Source organism: Crocuta crocuta, unplaced genomic scaffold (assembly GCF_008692635.1).
Source record: "Crocuta crocuta isolate KB4526 unplaced genomic scaffold, BGI_CrCroc_1.0 scaffold179, whole genome shotgun sequence".
Lineage (NCBI taxonomy): Eukaryota > Metazoa > Chordata > Mammalia > Carnivora > Hyaenidae > Crocuta > Crocuta crocuta.
In genome coordinates this window covers 11,915,453-11,935,836 of record NW_027551568.1, presented here as the reverse complement: position 1 = coordinate 11,935,836, position 20,384 = coordinate 11,915,453, and the positions used below count along the sequence as shown (strand labels likewise).

General features: G+C 43.2%; 1 protein-coding gene across 2 annotated transcripts in view; it reads left to right on the top strand.

Annotated features, from left to right (window-relative positions):
* The first annotated feature begins 1,433 nt into the window (after window positions 1-1,433).
* The window catches only part of TAPT1 (transmembrane anterior posterior transformation 1), a 48,960-nt gene continuing 30,009 nt past the window's right edge, over window positions 1,434-20,384 (top strand). Inside the window, exons 1-2 of one of the 2 annotated variants that reach the window (XM_077750400.1) lie at window positions 1,438-1,560; window positions 16,575-16,693. In XM_077750400.1, the coding sequence (XP_077606526.1) occupies window positions 1,534-1,560; window positions 16,575-16,693 (146 nt within the window). In that variant the 5' untranslated portion in view covers window positions 1,438-1,533. Of the gene's footprint in view, window positions 1,561-16,574; window positions 16,694-20,384 lie in introns of both variants that reach the window. The other variant, XM_077750401.1, reaches the window with a different exon arrangement.

The window sequence follows — 20,384 nt, the reverse complement described above, 5'->3', positions numbered from 1 at the left end:
TGATGAGTCGGCCCGCCCTGCACGGGGCTGCAGTGGGTGGAAGTCTGCATTTCTCTCTGTCTGTCTCAGTCCCCAGATGTCTCTCGTGGTATCACCACCCTCCAGAGAGATGACAAATCTGGAATTTAAAGAAGCGTGTGCACGCATGTGTATATTTTTGTGTGTAATACAACCTCTGTATGTGAACAAGCCATTTGATCTGATGCTGAGAACTAGCCATCCATTCAGTGCTGGGGGAAGTAAGTTGTTTTAGGCCCACTGGGAAGACCCACTGCTTCTGGGTCTTCCTAAGGACTTTGCAAGGGGTTTTTGACGCTATACTCTTCCCCATACCTGCAGACTTTAAATCCTAGCATCACATAAGATGCAGTTCCATGAGTCAGTACTCATAAATGAAGTCCACAGTGCCTCTTCAGCATTGTTTGGAGGGAACACCAATAGCCTATCTGGTAAAAGGACCGCAAGGGCCAGTTCAGAGCAAAGAGGACAGTTAAAACCCTTGTTATCCTGACTTCTGGAAGAGGGCTTGGCCTCCTGGGGAGTAAGAAGAGGAAGGTGTTGTGAGTCTGGCTACTGAGCAGTCATTGAGGTGATGGGCCATCAGGGAAGTGTAACAGGTTGGAAGTGGTTGGAACCTTAGCGTCTCATCTCAAAGTCTCCAGGTAGAGCCAAGGGGAAAGCACACCACCTCCTTTGGCCTTACTTTCACTTGAGATGGGACGGCTCTGGGTGAATCTGTTCTGGAGGAACAGAGGAAACAAGTGGACGAATCCAAAGAAAGGGAAGTCATTCAGATCTGCTTGAGGTTCTACTCTCTTATGACTTGCTGTGATTATTACCCTGTTGGTAAGCCTTCACCTAGGGAAATGGCATTATTTAGATACTTTTGTGGGATCTCCAGGGCTGAAGAAGGAAGGAGTTGCAGCGATATCATTGTACTTCCTCCAGGATGGTTTTTGCATTGAAGCAAAGCATATTTAGGTGACTTAGCTCCCTTATAGCGTATATAGAATCGTGTGTGTGTGTGTGTGTGTGTGTGTGTGTGTACATACATATATACGTATATAACATTCATTTTATGTATACTTGCTCTAAAGTCATTTTACCTCCCTTCTGTCCATCAGTCCAGGTCCTATATCACCTATAAGACCCAGAACTGGACTCTCACAGACACTTTACTAACTATTCGGCTCAAAGTAATCATTCCTTCTATATTTCTGTGGCATTTTCTCTTTATACCACACAGAGTAGCAATTGTCAACAATTTTTGCTGATCATTTGTATGTAGCTGTTCAGTTCTGGGCACAGAATTATAGATTGCTTTTTTCTCTTTTTGTTTTATATATGTATTATCTATGGCCCCGGCTAGCATATAAGTTTCTTGATAAATACTGTTCTTTTTGTTTTGTGTCATTTTCTTTTCCTATAGAGCTTTCATTGTTGAGGTTCCTCAGTGCTGAACTAACAAGAGGGTACTTCCTTGAACATAATGAGGCCAAGTATACAGAAAGAAGAGAAAGAGTATACACTTGTATGCGAATACCAAGAGAATTGGAAAAGGTACTATTTTTTTTTCTTTTACTAGACATCATTTTGAAAGTTATGTCAACATGTTAATTGTACGAAAACAAACCGTGAATAGCATAAGTTGAGTTATTTAAATATTGGGAATAACGTGATCATAGGTGATTAAATATATTGGGGTGTAGGAATTCCCATATAGGAAGAGGCTTAAAAACTTACATTTTTAGTGTTAAGTAAGATCCAGTGGCTTTTTTTTTTTTTTAAATAGTTTATTATTGTCAAGTTGGTTTCCATATAACACTCAGTGCTCATCCCCACAAGTAAGATCCAGTGGTTCTTTACTTTGCTGCATATTAAACTTGCCATATTTCCATTTGTGTCCCATCCACATCCCTTCTGGGGAATTCATCTCTATCTACTCCTTTAGTGCTCATCGGGTTTATTGTACTAGGAGCAGTGTTTTTCCCATTGGGATTGAGAAATACTTAATTTCAGCCCTGTTAAAGGTTTCAATGTCTCAGAAAGTCTTCCTATTTAAAGACACAAATGACCGTCTCTTCAAAGAAAAAAGACGATTCATTTCATCATAGCCACAGAGAACCCCCTTCCTGGGGTAGGCACAGCCACACGGCACTGAGTGCGTGCACACCGCATTCCCTTGACTGTGTCTCGAGTCTGTGAAGACCAGTCAGATACGACGGAAGGCCGCTCTTTTCCCTCTGCATTGCTTCAGTTGGTGAGTCTGGGCACTTCCAAGATTTCTTATAGAAAGAAAGAGTTAGGAAAGAATTCGGCTTCAGCTCTATTGGAACACTGTTTCATACTTTCATAGTAACGTAGAACTTAACAGTAGTCTCATCACTTCCTTAGAATCATGTTTTCTGTCGGAGTGGCTTCCAGAAGAGTTTCGCTGGTTATCTCAAGCAGAGTGTTCTATCATGGGGTACAGTGGACAGTGAGAAGTGAGGACCCCGCTGGCTTGGCTGATGATGGTCTTTTATTTCTGACAGTCCATCAGTGTGGTAGAGGGAAGGGAGTCAGATGTCAGGGACAGTTTGAGAAGCGTTGCTTCACAGGGGTTCTTGGTGGCACGTGGCACGCTGACGTTGTAGGGGTTCTGGGTTAGGGCAGGGAGTGGTGGGAGCAAGTGCAGACCAGAGAGAGAGCAGTTGAGACAGTGAGACGGTCGTTGCCTGTGGTCGGGATCACTACGCTCAGTTATGATTGTGTGGCTGCGTTTCCAGGGAGTCCAGGGGGGCGCAGGGCCCGGTGGGTGAGATGGAGGAGTGGGGGCCGCGCTCTGTACCACTGCTCCCCCAGCGCAACGGCACCTTGATTTTACATATTGGAATTTGTTTAAGATTTTGGCCAGGCACGGGAAGTAATGTTTCTTCTGCTTGCCAATAATAATTATTATTATCATTATTATTATGTCTCTCAAACACTTGAACTTGTTTCCTGAGCTCACTTTTTTCTTCCGATGGGAAGCCAAGGCCGGGGAGTGTGAGGACACACCACAGAGCAGCTGGAGAGATGGTCTGCTGGGGCCTGTGTCCTCGTACAGGACAGTGCCAGCCATGGGCAAGTTTTGCCCTCCTGGTCTCTGCGAGGGAAGGTTTTCTCCCACCTGTCTGAACAGTTGTGGATTCCCATTTTCCTCTGGGGAGAGCGTAGAGAGATTTGCCTGCAATCCACAGCCAAACTGTGGACACCCTCAGGGCTTGCTTCAAAGCAAGAAGTGTGTGTCTGACCCCTGGTAGTACCCCTCCTGCAGCAGAAATGATGAGCAGCGGCAACAGCCGTCGTGTTATTACCTCATCAGAGGCAAGTTCAGTGCCCACATCCGTCTCTCCCTTACCGGTCACGCTGGAATGCCAAGCAGTTTCTCCGTAGGGTTCTCACAGAAACGGGGAAGCGCTTCACATTTGTTATCGTGACTGTTGTCTCCTGGGGAAGATGCCCACAAGTCTTGGTAAGACTTCAGCCTAAACCAGGGCTTCGCACACCGTGGTGCATTAACGGGCCACTGATGGGCTGGATAACCCCTGTGGTAGCTTGCAGTCAATCAGGACTTTTTTTTAAAGAGAAGAAGAGAAAAGCATCAGAGTGCATTGCTATAGGAGGGTAAGTATTTTCTCACAAAACTTTGGTTTTATTTGCATGCATGTAAGATGTGTAACATCAGGAGAGTTGAATTAAAACTCCTCATGCACAATTGTAGACATTTTCTAGCTCAGTTTCCCATCACAGAGGATTTTGCTTTAGGCCTATTTAGGAAAATTTGACTTACTCTCTTAGAACAACACTTTAGAAGTTTCATTGCCTAAAATGTACAAATGCATGTGCATTTTTCTGTTTAGAGAAGTTTCTTAACTTCTCAGAGTAAGTGAAACGTAGAGGGAAGCAGAATTCAATTTCAGTTTAATCTCAGGTGTAACTACCTCTCATAACAATGCGAGTTCTTGCTAGTGTCTCAGAGGCCTTTATTTCATGAGTAGGGTTTCACTTCAGGCTTTTATTACAGGATTTGGGGGGGCTCTCTAGACATTCATGTCAATAAATTCAGTGTCTGATAGGTACTGCCTCATATGTAACACCTTTCCCTGACATAGAACGCTTCTGACACTTAACACTTTATGTATTATTTTTCTTGTTTTTTGGTAAATGCTATGATATTTTCATCTAGCCTTTTCAGAAAGAGAAACTTGATAATTAAAGAGCACTTTGCTTCTACAAATGTTGCACATGCTATAAAACACATAATTAACATTTATATTTTCAAGTCAAGAGAAAGGTCAACTCAGTATCTCTTAATTAACCTTTTTACTTAATATTTAAAAAATCCCAGAATTTTTGTGTAATCTTGTCAGTGGATAAACCCATTATACTTGATATTCAAAAAAGGTGAATTGCTTATATACTTAAAATCAGATTCCTAGTGGTTGACACTTTTTTTTCACATTTGAACTTCTCATTTTGCTGTATTTTGGAATATTCTATTGGCTTTGGGGGAGCATTTCTTTTTTTCTGCCACAGACTCCTTCCCCCTTCGCCCACACACCCCTTGGGTTCTTGTCCTGCTTCTGTTACTCACCACGTATGATTGTGTAAGGGCTGTTTCTCTCTTTATACAGCAGAGGACACTGAACTACACTTGTCTGCATTCCGAACTGAGAGGCAGGATAGTCAAAGCATGAACTGTAAAGCCAGCCTGCCTGGATTTGCATCTTGACTCCACCATTTTTAGCTGCGAGGCCAGAGCACCTGGGTGGCTCAGCCAGTTGAGTGTCCAACTCCGGCTCAGGTCATCATCTCATAGTTTGTGAGTGCGAGCCCCACATCAGGCTCTGTGCTGACAGCTCAGAGCCAGGAGCCTGCTTCAGATTCTGTGTCTCCCTCTCTCTCTGTCCCTCCCCTGCTCGTGCTCTGACTCTCTCTCTCTCAAAAATAAACAAACATATTAGTCGGAGGCCAGTTTACTTCTGTTCATTTGCCCCCATTTTCTCATCTGTGTATTAATTATGTGGTAGCCCCTCTGTACATGTTTTAAACTGTTTTATGGCCCTCACTTCAGCAAGTTGGGGAATACCCTGCCCTGGGAGAACAAGAGAACTTTTGAAAGTTTTCTTGTCTCTGGGTTACATTCCAGCAGATGTCTCCTCACAGTAAGGGTAGCTGTCTACGTGGCCCCCTTCCCCTTCCCCTTATAGCAGGGGATATATAGATACCAGGAGACGTCTGGTGCCCGTGGTCCCCCGTGCCCCACTCTGATCTCATGTGACACTTTTAATCTTCCTACTTCACTTGCTGCTAAATTTGACTTTTCTAACCCAGCAAAGGGCATGATTTTCTGAGTCTGCCTTCTTGGATTGCTGACCACAGGCACAAGGAGCCTGTGGGGAAGAACTGTTTTCTGCCCTCTGTCCTTGTGACCAGGCTGTCTCAGAGTTAAGCGTGTCTCTTTCATGAAGGATTTAGCTGATGGCCAAGAGGTAATGCATCCCATCACCCTGACATTTTCCGTCGGTCCCTCTAGAGTCTGGCCTCAACAGGCACATGATGAGCTTATGGTTAGGTCAGACCACAACACTTGAACCAGAAGCTTTGTGAAAGCAGGGTGGGGTCACAGTTTCTTAGAAAATTCCTAGTGAGGGGGTGCCTGGGTGGCTCAGTCAGTTAAGTGTCCGACTTCGGCTCAGGTCATGATCTTGCGGTTTGTGGGTCGAGCCCCACGTCAGGCTCTGTGCTGACAGCTGGCTCAGATCCTGGATCCTGTTTCAGATTCTGTGTCTCCCTCTCTCTCTCACCCTCCCCTGTTCATGCACTCTTGCTCTCTCTCTCTATCTCTCTCTCTCAGAAGTAAATAAAACACCTAAAAAATTTTAAAAAAAAAGAAAATTCCTAGTGAGTAAGTGCTCACTGCTCCATAGCCCCCCTTGACTTGGCCACTTACATCCCACCTCTGGCAGCTATTTCTGTGTTAAAAATAAAACAGATAGCGGTTGTCAAGTAAGAATTTGGTGCCAGGCAGTGTCCTAGGCACNCGAACCGCGAGATCATGACCTAAGCGAAAGTCGGACGCTTAACCGACTAAGCCACCCAGGTGCCCCTGTCCTAGGCACTTTAAACGAGTTAGCATTAAATCTCCCCCACAGCCAGTCCCACGCATTACATGTTCTCCTGAAGTCCCGTTTTCTTCATCTGCCCTGACGTGGCGGTCATGCCGGTGTTTGCGCTGTATGGGAGTAATTCATCCTGCACCACATACAGAACTAGGCCTGGGACAAGGATTCATCTGTGTGAGTCCCAAACTGCAGGACCTAGTAAGGAGATGCTTACCAAAGTATTCTTTAAGATTCCCTAATGTATTTAGATGCTAATTTATGGAGATACAGGTCACCTATTCACTGATTTATTGGTTTTCTCAGTGTGTTTTGAGTGCTGTGTTCAGGCACACTGACAGGGTGGTGAGAAAAGGCACTGCAAGGCGATGAGAAAAGGAGGCGGATTTTGCACCTGCGTTTTAGGGCCTGGGGGTGTAGGTGGCTGGGTGTGTAGGAAGATCCAGAGGCAGGAAGTCGTTAGGGGCAGGGGGAACACGGAACGTAGGCCAGACCAGAAAACTGAGTGGTCAGACTCAGCGGTGGAAGCTACTTTGGGAGCGTTTCATAGGAATACTTTTCCCTTTAAGTGTGGGGGACCACGTAACAGTGGCTCGGATAGGTTTGAAAATGTTTTTGAAGAGTCTGGAGGAAGGAGATGTCAAGTAGTTCCAGCCAACTAGTGAAGCCAGCCTGGACTCGAGTCCTTTCTATGTCTCCATTCCACCATCGTTGTAAATTGGCTTCTGGTCCTTGTGCTTGTTGCCTTTTAATAGAAAGATGGCAGCTGCAGCCTCAGGCGCTGCCTCTGCGTTGCTGTCAGAAAGGAGAGGAGAGGGAGTGCTCTTCCAAGGAAGGGAGAGATGGATTGAGTCAGAGCTCAGTCATTGAGTCAGAATGACGGCTGGGTCAGAGCTGTGCTGCGGAAAACTTCGGATAGTGGTATTCAACGTGGATTGGCCATGAGAGAAGCAAAAGGAACTCAAGATCCATGTGCATAATCTTCCTTCACATTAAAACAGATGTGTTTATTTGTTTTACCTCCTAAGAAATGTAGTCCTTGTGTTAAATACACATCAGGTGTAGGTGGTGATTATTAGTCTTTTATCAAAATTACTTCCTCCTGTGGCTGCATATGTTTATGTGACTTTGCCTGTCATAAAAAGTAGAACTAAAATAAATGTATAATTTTTCCCTTCTTTATCTGGTAATTCTGTGCTTTTTGGCAATCCTTTATTACATTGTTACCATCCTTTGTACATTACAGTTATTTAATACATTTTTTTTTTTAAAAAGGAACTCAACTGCTTAGTCTTAAATGGAACTACTTAAGTTGTCTAGTAAAGATCCAGATAGTCTTCTAAGCCTTAAATTTGTGAGATTGAAGGTATAAGCATTGCTGTGGTTACAGAATACTGTTTTTCCACATAAGCTGTTGTTGTTACTGAAAGGGAGAGGGTAGTGTCACACGGGATAATTTGGAGTCAAAGTTCAATAATGTTAACTTTTCTTGTCAGATCTGCAAGTGATAGTCAGGTGGTCTGATCAAGGTGTTGAACTTCCTTTGACTTTGACTTTCTTTGTCAAAGATTAGGGGGTTGGACTGGGGCATCCTGAGGACTGGTAGTCCATTACTCTGAATGAGTTGGAGTGTGAAGAACAGAGGAAACAGGAGCAAGGGGAGAGATTCACAGAAAATGAAATTTTACTAATCTAGTGTAGGAACTTAGTTCTGCTTTTTGGAGGGCTCAGGGCTGTAACCTTTAGAAAAAATAATTCAGCAAGTTGTTTTCAAAACAACGAACTTACTCAAAATAATCACATAAAGCCATTTCATTGTTTCTCAGTGTGAGAAGGAATGTTAAGAAAATGTCACAGCCGTTTGTGTCATCTTTATGTCAATAGAACAGTCCTGGGATTTCATGGTGAGACAGAGAGAGAGTACTTACCCAGACCCATGTTTATGGCAGCGACTCTTGGGCATCCGGCGCAGTTTCTAATTTCATGGAAGTGTGTTTGGGGAATCATCCCCCTAAGTTCTTCTCATGATGTCAGCTCTCGTTTGTGACACACCCTGACTCAGATGTCCCACCACAAGGCTGCTAAGAAGCAGGAAAGCCATGGGATATGCAGCTGTCAGAACCCAGCACCTCAGCAGCCTAGGCTGGTGCCCCTCTGGTTCTGAGGCTTGTTGCCCCTGCTTGGAGTGGCAGTGACAGTAGCTCCTCACGCCTTCTGCAGCAGTCTTACCTTTTGTGACTCTCTTAGAGGACAGCCAGCAGCCCCTCCCGAAGTGGGGCTCGGAGGTGATGGGGCACCTGGCACCCAGGGCTTTGTAGGCCCTGCTACCTGTTGGACGTATGCGACCCATCCGATAGTTCTAGACAACCAGCCAAGGACTAACGCCTCTACCCCATTCATTGATGTAGTGAAAATCAACTTATGAAGTTGGAACCATGGGGCTCTGTTTATTTTTTTAATCAGTAACTTATTTCTTCACATTAGCTTTGGAAACAATTTTAAATCTCTCTCTTCCTTTCTCTTTTCATTGGGTTTTATCAGGTCCTTGTGATCTTTCACTCAGACTGTTATTCTCCTTACCTGTCCCCTCTGCTTCTCTCAGCCTGCTGTAATGCTGCTAATCATTCCCTAAAAACGGTGATTGGAGCCGAGAAATGGTATGGTTTGATAAGACCAGCCAGCAGCACTAAGTTCCTTAGCATGACTCTCAGACGTGCAGCCTGGTGCATCACAGCCCTGTTTGTTTTTGCAAATGCCTGGTAATGGTCTGCCTCAAGGGTTGTTGGTGAGGATTAAACAAATTAATGTGGGTCGAGTGCTTAGAATATAACAATATTCAATGTGAATGTATATATTCACCTTGAATATATAATATTCAGTGTAAAGAGAATCAAGAAAATCCAGGGGTGCCAGTTGGTTAAGCGTCTGACTTCGACTCAGGTCATGTGTCATGGTTTGTGGGTTCGAGCCCCACGTCAGGCTCTGTGCTGACAGCTCAGAGCCTGCAGCCTGTTTCGGATTCTGTGTGTAACCCTCTCTCTCTGCTCCTCCCCTGCTCATGCTCTCTCTCGCTCGTGCTCTCAAAAATAAACATTTTAAAAAATGTATTAAAAAAAAAAGAAAATCCAAGACCTTTCCATATATAGTCTTTTTGCAAATTAGAATCTCCAATGTATTTATTTACCTCTTAAGAAATTTATTCCTCGTGTTAAAATATATGTCTAGTGTATAGATTGTGATTATTTTGAAGGCTTTCATCAAAATTACTTTGTTTTCCCTGGTTACACAAGTATATGTCATGTGGCTTGTCATAAAGGTCCCAGGTTCACACAGGTAATCCCATTGTTTGCCTTCTCCTGGACGGAGACTTCCTGGGAGTGTGAATTTTTGAATTCAGGTGAATAAAAGTTATTATAGGGATGACCTTGAAGCAGTAATTGCTTTCAAATCAATCATTTGTAAACGTTTTAAATTGACAACTCATTCTCCTAAGAATGATAATCCATTCTTCTCATAATGGAACCCTGCATGGGGGTTTGTAGAGAACTTCTGGAATGTAGGATAAAGGTATGTGTTCCTTAGTGATTACTGGAGATGGTTTCTGTCTCTCTTGTATGGTGATTGCATTCTGGCCACGCAGCCTCCTCACCCTGCACCGTGTGCGCTTCTCTTTGCTCAACATTCTGTCCCTTCCTACCCTGCCTGCCAAAATCTAGTGCCCGTCTGTCTCCTCTGGGCGGTCCCTGCTAACTCGGTTCCTTCTTCCCCTGGGTGTACATCCCCCAGTGCCGCCCCCACGCCTGCGCACCCTGCACAGACCTGATCTCTTTGCCAGCATTCCCAGAGCACATCCTTCACGAGCACTTTCCACCCCGCCCTGTCCGGCTCCCTCAATTGTGAACTCCCTGAGGAAGATGTATGTCCTTCCTTGTGACCTTTTATCCCCAGGGTAGAATTGAGCCAGATGCGATCTCTGCTCTTGCAGGAGAGACCCGGAGCTTTATGGATTGTGAGACCCGGGAAGAAGAGGGAAACACTGCTTCCCACTCTCCTCCTTCCCAGCTAACACCCCAGGCCCGCCACCCTCCACCAGCCGGTGCTGTGCAGTGGTCGTGGTGGAGGAGATGGTGTCCAGAATTGCCAGAAAATGTTTGTATCGTTCAGAGAGGCGTATTCCAGAATTGTGCCTTTTTAATTTTAGCCATCAAATTTTATTTATTTTGGAAGGAAATAAAGGAAGGCAGGAGACTTTGGCCAAGGGGGACAGATTCTAAAAAGGTTAGGAAACCCTGCTCCATTCTCCATGGAGAGAGATGGGCATTTTTGTTTATTTCTTTTGAGGTGAGCATTTTTTCTTTTTTTTTTTTTTTTTTTTTGGTGAGCATTTTTTCTAATGATGAAGAGCAATGGTAGCAGGTTGAGAATGAAAGTGCGAAGAGCCAGTTGTGTAAATTTTCACTGGCACATGACGGCTTGTTGACCAACAGTGTTACAGAATCTCTCCCATTTTGTAGCTTTCTTAACGCTGAAGCTGAGATTTTAAAAACTCTGTTAAATCGTTTTTTAGGAAAATATGTATAAGGCCAGATCCAGTAGCAAGGCTGAGGCTGGGAGGATGAGTAACAGGTGTCATTAATAGAAACAGGGCTTCCGTTTTCAAGGTTGTGTGTTCTGCAGATGGATTGAAGTCTGGCCCTGCCTCTCCTCACAGACCAGGCCAGCTCCCGAGTCCCAGCGCAGAGCAGGGGGTGAGGGTGGTGGTTCTCGCCTCTCAGAGCGGAGCTGGGGATGGATTGAGGCCGTGCATAGAGCCCGGGGAAGGCTTCCCAAGTCCCACCTGACAGGAGCTCCAGCGAGACAGAGAGGCCAGCTAGCATTTCTGTCCTTGGATTATTTCTACTTACGGTTTTTATTCTAAAGATTCGTAAGAGCTACCTCATTAATCAAACAGATTATTTCAAAATAATCTATTTCCATGTAAATTTTATTAAATCTCTACTTTGAGTATGAATTTTAAGAAAGATTTTCAAATAGAGATGCCTGGGTGGCTCAGTCGGTTAAGTGTCTGACTCTTGGTTTCCGCTCAGGTCATGATCTAACAGTTCGTGAGTTCAAGCCCCGCATTGGGCTCCACACTAACAGCACAGAGCCTGCTTGGGATTCTCTCTTTCTCTCTCTGCCCTTCTCCTGCTTGCTCTGTCTCTCTCAAAATAGACAAGCTTTTAAAAAAAATATATTTTCAAATTGAGTATTGCAATTTGTGCCTCGGTGCTTTTCACTCCTTTTTGTGCAAGGAGCTTCCCAGTGTGTTCTTACCCCAGAACTCTCCAAAACTCCCTGTGGCCACTTTGAACTGTCTTCACTGTCCCTGCATCTGCCCACAAAGGGAACTGAGTTCCAACCAGCCTTTCCCTCTGGGGACCTGTGTTGCAGACAGTACGTTACCACCCTTCAGTGAGTTGTGAATTTAGTGAGGCCAGTATTGCTTTATAAAAGGGAAGTAGAAAGTATCAACCTGTAATTTATGGAATAAAAGTTAATCTTATTTTGGCAGAACTTGTCTTTTGGGGTTTTGGGTATGTATGAATATGTGTATTGAATTACAACAGTGTTTTCTTGGTGGATCGTGGTCAGAGTTGGATTGTTCTTCTTTGGGCAGTTTGCTGCTTTACAAGACTTGACTTTTTTTTTTTAAGACCCTCTTAAAATAGTGGTCATATATTTTGTTCAGCAGTCACAGTCTCGTCCACATGAGAGCTGTACAAAATTTGTTTGATTAAGAGGGAAGGAAGAATAACTCAAAGAGTGAGTGTGAGAACCTGAGAACATTTCACACAAAACTATGTTTATAGTGTTTTGTCTTCCATCCCTGGGAAAATGCAGAGAATGGAAAAGCAAAAGCCAAAAAAAAAAAAAAAACCCAAAAAACCCAAAAACCTCCAAAGTCTGATTTCTTCTTGGAATATTTTCTTTGCCGCATCTTTATTTTTTGCTCTTTGTTATGTATGTAGCAGTCAGTGTGAAGAGATGCCGCGTTCATTCTGAGCCCTGCCCTGTAAACGTGAGAGAGTTGTGAAGTGAGATCCGAATCCATAAGACAGTAAAGTGCGCTGAGCCTGGGATGGCGGCGCTGGAGAGGGCCAGAGAGATGGGCCAGTGGGTGAGCCCGGCGAGAGTCCAGTGCACAAGGCATGACTGCCAGCTAGCAGGCCCGATGTGCACCTGGGCTGTGAAGGGAGGCACAGTCAGAAAGCATTGTGCTGTTTCATTTCAGTCAGAACCTAGAATGTTTTTATTTTGAATCTTCAAGTGGCATTTAAAAGAGGGCAGGAGGGTTTTGTGTTTCTCAAAGGGAAACAGAGAGTGGCATATGACACCAATTCCAGTACAGTCACACCTTGCATATTTTGGAGGGATTTTCGTTAGGCATTGCTTCAGACTTCTCCATCACTCTATGGTGATTTGGTCTAAATGAAAAGGAAATAGTGAGAGCCTATTGTATCAAGATGCCACGCAAAGTCACTGAAGGTATGAAAGTACATATCATTCCCTTCCTGATATATATTATACCCAAGCTTTTAATTCTTAGCAGCATGTTTTCAAAATTAGCAATAAATCTCAATATGTGAAATTTATTTGTCTTTTATAAGTTCGATTCATTAAATGTCTTATTTGCATTTTTTTAATGACACTAGGCAAGTTAGGAGGAGAAAAGTGATCACAAAGAAAATCGTGTTAATCTGTATCCCTAGGAAAAATAGGGAGTGAGTTCTTTTTGCTCTGCTCAAACTGCTTCGAAGAGAACGTGTAGGGCCTTGGGTCAGGCAGACTCGGCTTGAAAGCCAGTGCCTGTACTCTGACCCACAGCCTTGGGCGAGCATTCAGCGTCCAGAGCTGTGGCTTCCTCAAGTGTCCAGTAGGGATGGTAATAACTACCTCAGAGAGCTGTCAGGAGGATTCAGTCGCAGGCTCTTACCGCTGTGGCTGGAAGGTGTGAGCACCGGTGACACTGCTGCCCAGCCCCTCTATGCTCTGGGGGTGCCCCGTGAATTAGCTGAGAAATGCCGTGCGCTGAGTGTCCTGAGGGGCTCCAGGCTCACGCTGCCCCTGACACGCTTGCTGTACCTCCTTGGAGGAGGAATGTTTTTAGGGTCACGTCTTGTTTATTAGAAAGTTTTCTTGTAAGGAATTTAAAAGAATCTTTGCTTTATGAGAGGTCAACATCTGGACAGCAGGTATAACAGTTGAGTCCACTTCCCTCATCTCTAAACCCTGTAAGGCATTTCTGTTGCTTCTCTTATGCATTGTGTGTTCTCCCTACGTGAGTGCTTTCTCTCCACCCGGCTGAAATTTCCTTAGACCGCAGCTACTTGCTTTCCTTCCATTTTCATGTTGCAGTTGTTTACGCTGACAGCTCCAGGCAGCCCATGGTCAGCATATCGTGTGAGCTTATTGCTTGCCCGCTTGGTTTGCTGGGCTGGTTAAAAATGCAAAGAGAGGGGCGCCTGGGTGGCTTAGTCGGTTAAGTGTCCGGCTTTCGCTTAGGTCATGATCTCGCAGTTCGTGGGTTCGAGCCCCGCGTTGGGCTATGTGCTGACTGCCAGCTCAGAGCCTGGAGCCTGTTTCAGTCTGTGACTCCCTCTCTCTCTGACCCTCCCCTGCTCACGCTGTCTCTCTCTCTCACCTAGAAATAAATAAAACATTAAAAAAAAAATGCAAAGAGAAAGGCCGGTAGACCTCTGTTACTGTTGTTCACCGTGAATGATGTGACGACCGATTCCTCTAAGCCAGAGATAGGTGACTGCACTTTTATCCTTTAAGAGAAAGTTTTAGTCTTCATAATTTCTTTCCTCTGTGTCCTTGCTCTGCTTCCTCTCTCTGGAAACTTCCTCCTCCCTCCCTCCCCTCCCCCCATCATCTGCCCAGTCTACCCTCTCCATGTGGCAATAGCCCTCATCTTCTCACATGTCTCTAAGGGTCTCCTCTGGAGTGTTTCCCAAATCTCCCCAAGTTGGCTTGGCCATTCTCTCTCTAGGGCTCCCTTGTCCCTTGTAAACTTGGTGCCGTCATAGCAGCAGTCTCTGTGTAGGGGTCTCTGTGCTGAAATGTGAAGAAGCTTAGTAAGGGCTGAAACCCAGTCATGGTGTCATGCCTGGCGGGCTGAGCATCTTACGTGGCCCATGTTCGCAGCTTAGTGGATGTTGGATGAATGAGTAACGCGCTCATCCCCAGTGTAAGGTCACAAGAAAGACACTTGTGACCACTTAACTCTTCTTCCTAGTGTGCCGTCTCCTGTTGCATACATACAGAAATGACCTTCTGGGATGTGCAGGCTTCTAGTAGTTTCTGCCTTTGGAGTGCAACCCACAATCAACCAGGAAACAGAGGAAAGCTTCTTGGTGGCAAGAGAGTAATAAATAAGGGTCACCAGCTTTACATAGACCGTGCTCTGTCTCCAACCACACTCCTTTGTATGTGAAACGCCGAAACAAATGCAGGACTGTGCCGGCAACAGACAGGACGCCTGACTGCCCAGCGGCCCTGGAGGGAAGACCAGAAGGGGGTTGCAGCACATGACTGGGTACTTCCCTTGGTGTTCATAGTGAGCCTCAGTTGTTTTAAAAAACAAAGCCGCTTTTAGGGTGTCTAATATTCTGATTAAGAAATCTAGCCCATATATGTATATATTGTTTTGAGACATTTTGCAAAAAATTAATAAAATGTGTCCTTTCTTCTTTTAAAGGTTTGTGAGGGCTTCTGTAAGAGAGCATCACAGAGCAGGAGGGCTTAAACAACAGGAATTTTATTTTCCTACAGCTCTAGAGGCTGGAAATGAGGTCAGGGTGTGTCTCAGGGTGGGTTTCTGCTGAGGCCTCTGTCTTTGGCTTACAAGATGGTGTCTTCTCCCTGTGGCTTTGTACCATCTTTCCTTTGTCCGTTTCTGTGTCCAGATTCCCTCATCTAATAAGGACACCAGTCATATTGGATTAGGACTCACTCTAATGACTTCATTTTAATTGAATTACCTCTTTAAATATAAAGAACCTGCCTCCAGACATGGTCACACTCTGAGGCACTGGGCATTAGGGCTTCAACATAAGCATTTTGGGAGGACACAGTTCTGCCCATAACACTGTCAGTTTTAAACTACTTAATATATTTACACAGGACAGTTCATTGCCTAAGGTTTCATGGAGTGTTACGTGTGAGGAGACTGGGATCGCTCCGTGCTTATGTGTCAGACGCAGAAAGTCACCGCTCCTACAAGAGCAGAGTTTGGTCTCCTGGGTGTGGCTGCTTCTCCCAGCCAGCAAATAACCACCCTCCTGTGAGATATAGTCATGCATTTAACAGGAAAAATACATAATGCTACTAAAAAATAGGAAGGATGTGGCAAGGGAACAAGAAAGAGGAAGAGGTGTAAACATTAGCTACTCCTCCAATTAAGAATAATGCCTTTTAGGGCAGCTGGGTGGCTCAGTCACTTAAGCATCCGATCCTTGATCTCAGCTCAGGGCATGATCTCATACTTCATGGGATCGAGCCCCGCATGGGGCTCTATGCTGGCATTGAGGAGCCTGCTTGGGATTTGTCTCTCCCTCTCTCTGCCCTTCCCCCTCTTGTGCTATTTGTCTCTCTCTCTCTAAATAAAAAAAAATTTTTTTTAACTTAAAAAAATGCCTTCTGAGTACAGCAAATTTGAGTCCATGTGAAATTGTGGTAGAATTAGTAATCACTTTACACATTTGTGACATAAAGACAGTTATTTTAGGGGCTCCTGGGTGCCTCAGTCATTTAAGTGTCCGACTTTGGCTCAGGGCATAATCTCATAGTTCATAAGTTTGAGCTGTCAGCATGGAGCCGACTTCGGATCCTCTGCCGAAGGATCCCACCCCCTCTCTGCCCCATCCCACTTGCACTCCATCTCCCTCAAAAATAAACATTAAGAAGAAAAAAAAAAAAAAAAAAGGACAGTATTTTAACCTAGTATATGTTCTGGTCTTTCTCATCCACGAAGCACTCTGATAAACAGGAGCTGCAAAATCAGAGAGTAAAGTTAGAGTTAAAGACTGTATCTGAAGGATTCTCAACAGTATCTTTAAAGTCTGAGGAAGTGCACATCAGGTGTTTCATTGTCATGGTCAAGCAGATTTTTCTCTTGAGTGATTGACTTCTCCAGGTGGTAAACCAAAGCTTCTGGGAGGAGAACTACAAATATGTACTTTGGAAAGGGATTGGTCATTAGACGTGGCACATGTTCACAAGTACAACGATTCGCCTGTGATTTGCGTAGCTGACTTATGAGAACCGAATCTCCAACTGAGTTTACAAATTCCTCATTTGAAATTTTCATCTACAGTTGTTTAGAGAATATTTATGTTTTGTTTTTTGTTTTGTTTTGTTTTCTTCTCTCCTTTTAAAATCCAGCTCATGGTTTTCGGAATCTTTCTGTGCCTGGATGCATTTCTGTATGTGTTCACCCTGCTTCCTTTAAGAGTTTTCCTGGCACTATTCAGGCTCTTCACCCTGCCTTGCTATGGCTTAAGGTAAGTTTAAGATCGTGAGCTATTTTAAACGTTTAAATTATTTTTGCTACTTGTAAAGGTGGTATTTTACTACTTGTAATTGTTAATCACTTGGATAGATTTTACAGAATAGGGATGATTCATACAATTTTCATTTATACTGTGGCCCTTAATGCATTAACTAATGCTGCTTATGTTTTTAATGAATATTATATAATGTGTTTATATAATATTTGTACTTTTTCCGTGCGCGCTTTTTTCCAAATGGTTTTGAACTAGAAATTTGCTTCTGTTCCGTAATAATAATGCAGACGGTTACAGAGGAGAGAGGGAAGGCCTGGGGACTGAAAGCCAAGGACCTCGTGGTCACTATCGCTACCTCACCCTAGTGCCTTTGTGTTCTTGAATTCCCTTGACCTCCTAGGCATCATCTGTAGGCTGAGAACTGGGTTCTGGGCTGGTAGTTATCAGGATCTCCTTGGGAGCTTTTACTATAGGGGTTCCTCATCCTCTCATTTAAGAACCATTGTCTTAGTGGCTATGGTGCCTTAGTTACTGACTCCTGTGGACTCTTCCTCCAATCTGTGAGAGGGGCGATTCTCAAAGACCATTGTCCTAGTGGGAAGGCTCAGCCCAGCCCAACATTGACTAGTTGCTGAGATGTGGGTAACTGTCTAACTTCTCTGTTCTCTAAGCCTATTTCCACATCACAGTAGAAGGGGGATATTGAGAGCCCAGCATCTTTTACCACAAAGATTGGGAGGTGTACAGAGAATACCCAGCATGATGCCTGCTTCATAGTAGATCAGAACGAATGTTAGTTTTCTTCCTTTCTTCTCTACCAGAACTAGGAACATTCAGATGAAAATGTTAAAGTCACGTGGATCTTAATGCTTTATTGAGGTTAGAAGTACGGGTTTTACAGATTTCTTTTTTGGGCAGGTGCATCTGCATGTCTCCGCTCTGTGGAGTCCCTGCCTATAACATCATTATATGGTTCTTAGCAAAGTTGCCCAAGTGATGTTTCTCACGTGGATCACTTTTCTAAACACATTTCATTCTGAATAAGTTTTAAAATGCTGAAATGGACAATAATAATAAAGTTCATTTAACTATAAAGTAGGCAATGATTCTATGACACATAAAAATATAATTAGTAAAAAAAATATAATTAATAAAATTATCAGTAGCTTCACCATGGAAACTGAGGTACAAAATTAATGGTTGATATACAGAATTATGTGATGATTTTTCTTTTTTAATTACTAAAGTCATGGAAGATTCTCTTTTAAAGTAGTAAATGGGCATGTACTTCATACTTAGTAATCACTGAGTAACACATGTAGTTCCTTTAGAAATGAACCTTAATCAGTTTCAATAAGGAAGGAATCTTTCCAGTATAAATTGGAAGAATTTATTGGTCATGATGATCATGTTGTGGAAAGAATATAAATTCTTTGCCAGATTACGTGGAGTAAAACAATGATAAAAATTAAGATCACATCACTGTTATATGTGATACTTGACATTCTGTATCCCCACCTACCAGAATGAGAGAATTACGTTACGTATTTTACTAATTACCTGTTAGTCAAATGGAAGACTCTTTATAGAAATTTAATCATCAGCTTTTAGATATTCAGGTACATTCTTTATACCTTTGGGAGAATTTTTAATGCTTCATTCTTATTAGTAAACCTTTTGTGAAGACATTTATAGTGTGGTACTTTAATATCAGCAAAGCCTGACCTCATATAGTTTTTTTCCTTTTATCACAATTGGGGGTAAAATTATGGTTATTTTAGTTTTCAGAAGACCAGGAAAAAGTATCTAATGAAACATTACTGAAAAATGTCTTCATGTGGACCGCATAGCAAGGATGGACACACAGAAAGTCAGATAGAGCCAGGTGAAGCTACCTGACATAAATTAACTAATGCCATATAAAGATGTTCTCGTCTACACGAGGAGCTGAATTAACTTTGTAGTTTTTCTCTGATCATCAATGTGAGGGAAGTTTGTGTTCCAGCCGTCTTTAAGTGAATGGCTTTCAAAGACCTAGTGTGTTCCGTATGGTTGTTGACATATGATGAGATAAAACATTACAGGGAAATATGACTTAAAAACTCTCTTCATTTTAGAGTGGATCCTTCCTTGGGTATGTTAGCACACAGTGGAGGCTCACTGGATGAGTGGCAGTGGTGATTTGTCAGAGTTTTCCCGAAGGCTTTGTCTAGGCTCTGTTTGAAGACCCATCTTGTTACTGTGCAGGCATCTAGAACTGTATCATTTCTAGGGTTCCTTGTCACTTGAGGGAAGCAGGGCACCAGAATAGCATGAGGGAAGTCTTTCAGCGTGTGCTCTGGAAACTAAAAGAGATGTTGCAGAGAGCTGGCAGATCTTCGTTCCTCCCTTCGTTCCTTGCTTTGCTGTGAGTGGCTGGTGGTCCCTGGAGCCAACCTTTTCTAGATATTTTAAGATTTTTCTTAGCACATAAAGTAGAGATGATTGCTTCTGTATATTACTTGAAAATAATTTCATTGTAAATTAATTTGAGTAACATTTCAAAATCAAAATGTTCTGTTTTCAAGGCTTTGGAGCTAAAATAACACTAGAGGGCAGCGCGTTACCCTACATGCGTGACTCCGTGAAGTGTCAGGGCAAACCCTTGCTATTTCTGCAATTTGGACCAACTGAAATATTACATTTTATGCTGTCGCTAGTAAATATATGATATATATATGATGTGAAATGCAGTTAAAGTTATATAATAGAACTTCAGCAAATTTAATATTCTGTGTGAATGTGAGCCAGATTACACAGAATATGAAAATACTGCCCTACTGTCTTATAACCTCAAGTATGCTTTATCCAAATTGAGTCATTTGTGCTTACAGTAGTGTGCATTGCAATTTATATTTTCTTGGAGCAGTTTAGAAAACAGTGTCTTTTTGAGCATTGGTTTTAAAAGCACCAAGCTTGAAATGTTTAAACTTGAACTAGGATGAGAAAATTATATTAACAAAGCTATTGTTAATATTATGCCTACGACCCCTTTAATACTTGAGGAGTAGAAAAATACATTTGTTCTTACAGAATTACTATTTAGAAATAGCCATATTCTGCCTTCTTATACCTTTTCTTCCAATATTCTCTACTTCCATTAAAGGTTGATTTGTCTTCACCAGTAGCTGCATTATGTTCCAGCTTTTTCAGTAACCAAAAAGTGCTCCTTCCTTCAGTCTGACTTTATTTTTTCAAAAAGATAAAAAGAAATTGAAAAGACCAATAAAGAAGTTGATTGTGGGGATTTTCTTCTGGTTCCCTTATTCTTACATTCCTATGTGTCGTCAGTCTCTTTTCTCTAAGAAAGTTGCTGTCTTCCTAGTCTCTTAGTTCTGTTGAATCCTCCCCACACGAAGGGGGAGAGGGATCTTTGTCAGGGCAGTCAGGATGCCGAGGTGAACACAGTGACTTTGTGGTCCCTGGCACTGTTTCCAGATCACGTCAGTAGTGGTGTAATGTTGTTGCCTTCTGTCCGTATTGGAGATGCCTGCAGAGTTTATCTCCCGCAGCATTTGTGAGATGGTTTTGAAAGCTGACAGCCTCCGGATTTCCTGCTTTAGAAATTTACTCTTTGAACCAATTCCTAAATATTCTGTAAACCTGCCATGGTTATTGGTTTGGGTTTGCTTTTTGCCACTGCTGACAT